Genomic DNA, 9,590 nt, shown 5'->3' with positions numbered 1-9,590 from the left:
ACCTGTTTACTTATTTATTTTGATGAGGGTTCCTAGACTTCACGGACTGGTTTTGAGCAAATTATTCCTGAATGTAAGGTCAGTAAATCTTGACCCACTGGGGAAATGAAAGATGTTTCATCTATGAAGAAACATAATCCTATGTTAGTGAGTAATGCGGTGGAATACAGTTTTCCTACTGATACCCCATCCGTTTGTTGTCTTGCACAGCAATAGCTTCAAGGAGGCAGCTCTCAGGTTACGGAGAGAGGGAGGGAGGGTTCAGCAGAGCCCCAGGTGTTGCAGGAACAGAGGCCATTGCTCCAGGACACTGACAGCTGCAGAAGGAGGATGGATTTGCTTCTAGCTGTTCGTTAGTGCTGCAGTAACTCATCTTCTGTTACAGTTTTGGATAGTGATAAAAATTGTCATGCTTCTGGGTGAACAGTTTTAGTTAAGGTCCAGAAATGAAGAGAAATAGCCTGTCATCCTCTTATGTCTCTCTCTGGTTGCTGTTCACAGCCACGATGCTTCAAGGTGAGAAAACACTTCTTGGTAGCTAAATATTGCATTGAGGTTTCTACTCATATAGGAGCTGCTATCCTGATGTGTTATACTTGGCTAAGCTCCAGAAGTTCCCCTTCACCTGTGTGGTTTTTTTGGGTTTTATTTTGGGTCTTACTGATGTATAGACTGTGTACAACCACATAGATCTAAATGCTCCTTATGAAGCTTTGTTAAGATTTTTTTTTTAAATCAGTAAGTTTTTCTTTGAACTCTAGTTAGCCCAGGAAGTGACTGTGAGTCACCTAAGAGCAGTGTGCTACAGAACGCTTGCTTCTTACCTTGTGCCAGCTGGCATTTGTACAAGCCTTGTGAATGTCACTATCCTTGTCCTTATTCATGATTCTAAAGATAATAGAGACCCTGTCTGGAGAAACTATGGTGCATAAAGCAGTATGGAACAGTGGAAGTGTTTAAAACCTGAAGTTTCAGTGTGTAATCAGTGGCATGTGGATAGCAAGAAATGTCTCCAAATACATGCTCTGAGAAATGTGCTGGTCCAAGGACGTGTTCATGTGTCATGTAGTTGTTAAACTGTGAAGAAAAACAGCTTGGAATATTTCCAAGTGCTGCTTTAGTAAATAAATAAACAAAGAAATGGGAATGTAAATTCTGAAAGTATCATGAATCTATTAGTGCTGAGTTTAGGGAGATGTCACAAGTTATTAGCTTGGGTGCAGGTCTGACTTCAGACTTTGCTTCTAATTTTAGCTTGGCAGATGTGTCTAAGTCAATAATCTCTATGCCTATGAAAGAGATGAGTCAAATAAATGCAAGGATATTTGCTTTCAAAAATGAGAAGAATCTCTGGATACAGGGACTTTTTGTTTTTTTCAACTAGGTGTGAAAAGCTAGGGCTAGCTATTCATTTACTACAGGTGAATGCTGTCTTTATTTGAATAACTTTATCAGGTTCACTCTGTTTCTGCAACAAATTATGTTCTACAGTATGTGAATGATAAATACAGCAAACAGTATTTGAAGCTATTGAAAGAGGATGGCTTCTGATATTGCTTGGTGCTTAATCTGATGTACTGAACAAATCTATTATCTAGCTGTAGAATCAGCCAAAGGGAAATATGCTCAGATGCTGTTCAATGAACTGTTTGAAGACTATTCAAATGCACTAAGACCAGTGGAAGACACAGATAAAGTGCTGAATGTTACCCTTCAGATAACATTGTCCCAAATTAAAGACATGGTGAGTAAAAATACAGTTCTGTTTTTCTAAAAATGTGCAGAAGTGTACCAACTGCAAGCTTGTTTGAAGTAGTAAAGCAGCTTGCGTACTGTTGTGACAACTTCAGTAATGATTCCTCACAAGGGTCATGTTCCACAGTTCTTAATAGAATCTTATCTGATGGGAATTGTAGAACTTCCATTACATGTCTACAAACTTACAGCTGCTGAATTAAGTCTTTTTCTAGTATCAGTTAAGTGTTGGTATTGCAGCTTATAGACAACTTTTGCTACCAAATAGAAATTTCTCTTTAAGCTCCCTGGTTTAGCTTCTAATAACTTCTTATAAACTTGATTCAGCCAGACACACTTCTAAAGCAAAAGAAAATTTGTCTGGAAGGGGAAAGAGAAATCACTTCTTACTTGTGAATGACATCTTCAAGGCCTAAACAGGCTTTAAGAGAGTTTTAAGCTGAATCTGTTGTTATTCTGAAACTGGAAAAAGGAAATTTTTAGAGATATGAGAGCCTTAGGTGACTGTATTTAAAGCTAGGAAGGGTGGAGGGAAAAGAATCTTCCTTTTGAGAGGAATGTTTGAACAAGAGAAGGATTGAACAGATTAGCTCCCTATACGTTGTATGTGTGTATGCACCTGTATGGGAGCTGCTGTTGCCTGTCAGTATTCTGGCCTTCTCTTGGCACTGCTTTGAAGCTGTACAAGAAATGCTGCCAGCATCTAGAATGTACTTCTTTCACCTTCAGCAAGAAATATTTTTGAATTTTTTATGCAGGATGAAAGGAACCAAATTTTGACAGCTTACTTATGGATTCGACAAAGCTGGTATGATGCATACCTCAAATGGGATAAGGATAAATATGATGGATTGGATTCTATCAGAATTCCAAGCAATTTGGTCTGGAGACCAGATATTGTCCTATATAACAAGTGAGTGAGTCTGGAGAGAATTACATTGAATGGATGTAAGGGAGAGGGTAGAAGGAGGATCTCCCCTCAGCTTCCCTCAACCCATGCACTAATTTGCTGCACATCAATGTTGACTGTTGCTTTTCTGTCTTTTAGGGCTGATGATGACTTTTCAGAACCTGTGAATACTAATGTTGTGTTGAGATTTGATGGAAAAATTACTTGGGATGCACCTGCTATCACAAAAAGCTCATGCGTAGTGGATGTATCTTATTTTCCTTTTGACAGCCAGCAGTGCAACCTTACATTTGGTTCCTGGACATATAATGGTAATCAGGTAGACATCATCAATTCTCTTGATAGTGGTGACCTTTCTGACTTTGTAGAAGATGTGGAATGGGAAATTCATGGTATGCCGGCAGTTAAGAATGTAATCACTTACGGCTGCTGCTCTGAGCCTTATCCAGATGTAACATTCACACTGATTTTGAAAAGGAAGTCATCTTTCTACATATTTAATCTTCTGCTTCCTTGCATTTTGATCTCTTTCCTCGCTCCGCTGGGATTCTATCTCCCTGCAGACTCTGGAGAAAAAGTGTCTCTCGGTGTTACAGTTCTTCTTGCTCTGACTGTGTTCCAGCTGATGGTTGCAGAGATTATGCCTCCTTCTGAGAACGTACCTTTGATAGGTAAGCTTTAAGTGCTTTGTCCTTAAACATGGCTTATTAAAATCAGGGTTGTATATCAGAGAGACTGTATGCTGCTTATGGCTTTTGGGAAGATAAATGTGTTGCATTTGTAAAAAACTTGTAAATTAAATTAAATTGTAAAAAACTTGTAAAATCTAGCAAAATACTTGAAGAGTGAACGGTATTTGTACAGTTGAACTGAAGCTCTTTAAATTTACTTTGTATTTATTATTTATTTATTTATGCTAACTTTCTCACCAGAATTAATTCCCATCCTGCTGTATTTGAGTACCTTCCTTACCTACCTTTTGCTCTGTCTAAGACAGAACCCAGCCTCGGTCTGCTTTCTCTCACTGTCCCTCACTGACCTATCCAACCCTTCTGTCACTTTCTATTTCTGCATTGATTTTAAAAAAAATTGGGTAGCATCTTTAATACAATTTTATTTTGTGTTCCAGGCAAGTATTACATAGCAACTATGACCATGATCACAGCCTCCACTGCGCTGACAATCATTATAATGAACGTCCATCACTGCGGCTCGGAAGCAAAGCCTGTTCCACAGTGGGCCAGAGTGGTAATCTTGGACTATATGTCAAAAATTTTTTTTGTTTATGATGTGGGTGAAAATTGTACAAGTCCGCAAAGAGAGAAGGAACAAGAACACAAATTAGAGGGAGGTGATATGTGTCGGGGGGGAGATAGAGAGAGAAAAAGTCACCTTTCTAATAGAGAAGTTGACAGTGATCTCAAGGAGAATCTGAATGGAAATTTAAAGAAAAGCTTTGGAGTTCATGGTGAAAATGTTAGGGAGAATGTTAATTGCTGTTCCTGTTACAAAATGCTGATTAAAAATATTGAGTACATTGCTAATTGTGTTCGAGACCATAAAGCAAACCGGGCCAAAGGAATTGAGTGGAAAAAAGTAGCAAAGGTGATGGACAGGTTTTTCATGTGGATTTTTTTTATCATGGTGTTTTTTATGAGCGTGCTTATCATTGGGAAAGCAGCTTAGCTGCAGATGAGCACGCACTGTAGGTATGAATATACTGAGTTAGCTCCTTTCAGTGGAGCTGTGGGATAGGTGTGCTTTTTAGGTCTTTGTGTCTTTGTGTCATTCTGTAACAATAAACTGTTTCAGTAGTTTGAAATGCGTGTTTGAGACATTGCTCAACTGAGGGCTTTGTTAGTGACTTCATTGCTTTTAATAAGGGAGCACAGACCAGATGAGGCTGCTGGGTAAGCAGTCTGTGTTCCATCTCTATGAATGGAGGCCGTGGCTGCATGCTGATCAGGTGGAACATTGCAATGAAGGAGCAGACAGCTCTTCAGGGTGCAATGCATACTGAGGGCTGCATCTCTGCACCTTGAGACAGCTTAACTTTTCTCTCTGCCAGAACAAAGTCGGGGTATTTGGAAGATTATGGCAGTTCCTGGATTTCTTTTCTGTTGTGGCATTGCCTTTTTCTTTCTTTCTTTCTTCTTTTTATTTTTAATTTTTTTTTTACCCTTATTTAGCTTATTTTCCTTGCTTAGCTTTTTCTATCTCATTTTATTTTTTAAAATGTAATGGCTTTGTTTGGTCATATCAGCTCATAGCTCCACTTTGTCTCTCTGCTCTTCAGTGTGTCTTTCACTTCTGATAGCATTGGATTTACCAAATATGATGGTTACCTTGATGTTCCTTTTAATCATTTTCTGCTGCTAAATATTGCTCCTTTGTCCTGACAAGTCTGGTAAGCCAGACTGCCAGGACTTCTTCCACAGCTGGTCACGGTGTCTCCCTTCCATTCTCTTCTTCCACAGTCTAATAGTAGGAAGAGCTTCTTCTGTCCTCCCTAGATATTTAATGCCCTAGACATTTGTGCAAGATTGGCTTTTAAATGTTAGCTATGAGGCTGCTAAAACAGGCTGTGACTCTGTCTTGTTTCTGGTCATTTTATTGACCTTCACCAATACTCACTCCATCCCCTTATCTAATTTTACATCCTGTTTAATACTTAATTTTTAAGCTGTCTAGAGGAATGTCAGGGTTGCTTTGTGAATTACTTAGCACAAAAACACGATCTTACAGCACAATCATTAATGTAGTGCCATCGTCAACTCCTTGTTCAACACCTTAGTACTTAGGTGTACATGAATGTGTTTGTTGCTGACGACACCAAAAGCCCTCTGTGTTAATTTCTGTTAACCCTCTCATACTAACAGAGTTCTGGAAGATGCCTCATGGTAAAGTGAGAAGCTTAATACCCTAGGTTTGCCCTCAGCAAATAAATTGCTTTTACAAAGCACCCTGAACTTTGAAACCATGATATTCTAGATGCAGTGGGAGAGGCAGTAAGGCTCTGTAATGGATCCCAGTCAAAAGTTCATGTGATAAAATGAGTTTTCGTAATTGTTGCAATTAATAGAAGCACACCTGTGAAGCTGTAACTTAAGAGTGAGGAGTCAAAGTGGCAAAGTGATGCAGTTGTCATGCCCAAATTTACTGGAAGAAAGGGATTTGTAATTATTATTGTTTTGTAAACAATGCATTGAATTCTTAATGCAGGGTTTTCTTTTGTGTGGAATAATTAATGCTGTAAGTTTATCTGGAATCTCATAAATAATGCAAGCTTTAAAGTCCAGGTTCTAATGTAAAGATAAACTGGGTGGGTAGCCAAGAATAAACTCAGTATGTGGAAAAAAGTCTCAAGTGTGTTCCCTATCTATTATCAGCTCCCAGTCAACTGGGGTAACTTTGAATATCTGTTTAAGAAACCAAGCTGTTTATTTTTACTCTGCAGAAGAATGGTCACAGCCACTTGCCATGGAGTTCAAGGCTTGACATTTATACTGCCTGTTCAAGGAAACTGATTTCTTCTTTGTTGTGGAAAAAAAAGATATTGTCCCAAAAGTCTGGGGAGTGAAGTACTTAAAGATAAAGGTAATATATTCAGAACATGAATCTTCAGCATGGAAAACAAATGGCCGAGGGAGTGTTTGTCCAAGACTTATGGGTGGCATAAAGAAAGCAGAAAGTTACTGCTCACTGTCTCTTCCAATTTTGGAGCCAGGTGCATCAAATATACAGTGTGTGACAGTGGAGGAGGCTGAACATAAAGTGTATGAGGAGGCTGAGAAAATCCTTGCAGTAGAATTTGTGAATGCTTAAAGATCATACAGATTTAAAGAGATAGGGGGAAAATGGAATTTAAGTCTGTCAGAGTCCAACTGAATACATACGCAAAGTGCTGAAAGCTAAATCAATATTTTTAGGGATCCTTTACTTCATGTTATTTTTTGTGCTCTTCATCCTATTTGTGGTATCCGTTGGAGACAGCTTCTAGGCTTAGACAGACCTTTATTCTGACTTACAATATTTTGTAAATTCAGACCAGGTGCAAGCCAGGACAGATGATGATCAGCAGATGATGCATGTAAGCAGACATTTGTACATGAATTATTTCTGTGAAGCTTCATCTAAAGTCCCTCTGATTCACATATTTGGACTTAATAATTTTGCAGAATACAACCATTAATGTGTTACGGGATGGCCATGCTTCTGGTGGCAAGGCTGAGCCAAGGGCTGTGCTGCAGCAGCAGTGTTGCTGGCCTTACAAGGGCTATCTGGTTTAAAGCTGCCTTGAGAGTTTCTAGTTAAACTGAGGAGACTATAGTTCAGTGTCTCTCTGTGTTCTTGTACTTATTGTGTATAACTGTAGCTAGTTATAGTGTTAGAGCATTTTTTTTCTTGCTGAACAATATGAAGCCAAGTGTTAGCAATCAGAACTTCAGGTGGCATCTATAAGGCTGAGTGGAGGCAGCAGTGTTTAATTCCACCTGTCTTGATCTGTTCCTCCTTCTTTTTTGTGTCTCATGCTTAGATTCAGTAATCTTGGAGGAAGATTAAACCTGGAGATGATGAATGACTAGGATTGTAATAACAGAAAAATAATGATTTATATACTTGTCTGAGTAACTGCAGACTTAACATGGAGGCATCAGGTGACTTTATATTTACTGAAGAAGGCGATGATGCTGTAAACACTATTTGCATCTGTGAGGTCTGTTTGCTACAGTGGCTTTGGAGGAAAGGAACAAGTTCATACTTCTTTTGGTCTAATCTCTTGGCAGAGGTTACCTCTCCTCTCTTATACTGAGTCACCACAGTGTTAAAATGAGGAGAAGTACAAACTCTCTCCTGTGCTGCCTTCACTGTACTCCCTTCCACGTGCAGAACTGAAGCACGGTGGGATGTTGGGTTGCAGTGCTGAAATGTAGGAGTTGCCCTTAGCAATGCCAAGAAATCTCTTTGTGGAAACTGCAGCCTGAGGATTCAAGCTAAACCTCTAAGTATTATCCTGGACAGTAAACCATGTCTTGGAATAGATGTGAGTTGCAAATTTCAGGAATCAGCGTGTGACATTATATGCTATCTGCAGGTTTCACCCTCTGTTTAACACAGCTTTGTTCTAACTCTGCCAGAAGCATGGGAAATGTCTGAGAGTTGTTTCTCAAGAAATGCAAGAGTGTGGCAGGAACTCCTGAGAGTGCAGCTCTGTCCCAGTTTGAGAAATGGAAGACCTGTAATGTGATTGTTAGGAGATGGGAAGAAGAGAGCATGAGGCAAGAGAGAATTCTGTTGAAAGCTGGGAATAATCCATCTATTCTCTCATTTAAAGGCTTTCATACTTGTATAGAGGAATGTGTAGACTCTTGTTTTCATTCTTAAAATCTTTTCATCAGCAACAGGATATAAACCCAAAGATAGTCTCTGTGGTTTCTGTGCAACCACCTCTTTTCTACTTGCAAGCAGAGTGAATAACTGAATAATAGAGATCGGTTAGGGGAGCAGAACAAACATCTCTTTTCTGACTAACTCTGGAGTCCACTATGAAGGAGGAATATTTATTTTTTGCTAGATACAGATCCAGCTATGGGGAAGGAATAAGAGGTAGCAGAGAGGGTTTATTTCCTTTGTATTGCGCAAATTGAAACTTCATTGTGTCCAGAGTACATGGCTGTCAGAGTTCAAGCGGTGCATAGACAATGTCCACCTGAGTATGCTGTAACTTTTGGTTAGCCCTGAAGTGGTCAGACAGTTGGACTTAATGATCTTAGAAGAGCCCTTCCAAATGAACTATTATACCCCTTTTAAGAACTCCTTTCTACAAAGTGACAGTGAACTGTACTGTTTATACATTGCTTGCAGTGAGCAAGTGAGATTGCAGGCACTCCAGCTTGGGCTTTTTCTTTCTAAATGCTTTTGAGCATTTGATTCTTATCTCTTGTCCACAGGCCACTGAAGGTCTGCAGAGCTGATGAGAGTGGATTCCAACAGTTCTGTTAATATGCACTGTTTTAACCCGTTTGGCTATTTGTGGATTTGTGAGTCTGAGCTCCAGAAGCTGTCCAGCCACTTGGGAACCACTTAATGGCAATAGGCAGTGCACTTGTTGAACCATTTATTGTACTAGTACTCCTTTGGGTCTTGCAAGCCATTTTAAGTTCCATGTCAACTTCTGGGATCTGTCAGGATACAATGTGTTATCAAGTTCATCTACCATGTAGGTGAGTCTCAAGCGTTACAGTGTGTCTTCTGGTTAACTAAGTGCATGGCCTCACCTTGCAGCAGGCTAGTGGTGCACTAAGTCATGAGGTTTTTTGGTCATGTGGTGTTCCTTTGGCTTTCCATAGCTGTGCTGCATCTCCAGGTATGGTTCTAGCCATTCAGATAGAGAAGACAATCCGAGGTACCCATGCAACAGGAAAAAATTTGCTTACAGCTGTGGAGAAAGAGATGTCAGTTGATAGGGAGTGTAGCAGAGTGGAAAATATGGTTTGTGTTTAATTCTAGAGGTATGGAACTGTATGTATGGGGTGTTTTTCCTTGGTCTGTTCTTGGATGCTTCTTCAAGGGAGAAACCAAGTCTAATAAAAATCAGGAAAGCACAAATCTAGATTAAAAATAAGAAGGCAGCTACAGTGTAAAGGACAGAGAGTTTTTCAACTACAGTTCCTGAAAATATTTTCTTTAAACATGACTCAGTACTACTGCCTTTAAGTAACCCAGCTAGTTCTATGGTTGTTGTCTTTCTGGTGTTCTGTTTTGTTTTGTTTTCCTTTGGGAAACAAGTATTGTTGTTTGCTTCTTCTGCCTTTCTGAGCATCAATTCTTTACCAGGTTCTGTTTTTTATGACATTCATACATCTACTTGCAATAAATACTCATCTCTATTGCAAAAGAACTTGTAAGAGTTTTTTGTATGCCA

General features: G+C 39.4%; 1 protein-coding gene across 1 annotated transcript; it reads left to right on the top strand.

Annotated features, from left to right (window-relative positions):
• The first annotated feature begins 446 nt into the window (after positions 1-446).
• CHRNA9 (cholinergic receptor nicotinic alpha 9 subunit) lies at positions 447-4,351 on the top strand. Its single transcript, XM_065736134.1, has 5 exons — positions 447-516; positions 1,599-1,744; positions 2,514-2,668; positions 2,804-3,336; positions 3,795-4,351. The coding sequence occupies exons 1-5, from the start codon at positions 447-449 to the stop codon at positions 4,349-4,351; spliced, it is 1,461 nt and encodes a 486-aa protein (XP_065592206.1).
• Positions 4,352-9,590: the final 5,239 nt, after the last annotated feature.

The sequence above is a fragment of the Cyrtonyx montezumae genome, unplaced genomic scaffold (assembly GCF_038088225.1).
Source record: "Cyrtonyx montezumae isolate F1298 unplaced genomic scaffold, pur_monq_1.0 scaffold_2, whole genome shotgun sequence".
NCBI lineage: Eukaryota > Metazoa > Chordata > Aves > Galliformes > Odontophoridae > Cyrtonyx > Cyrtonyx montezumae.
Note: the sequence above shows the minus strand (reverse complement) of the source record. Positions and strands in the feature narration are given on the sequence as shown.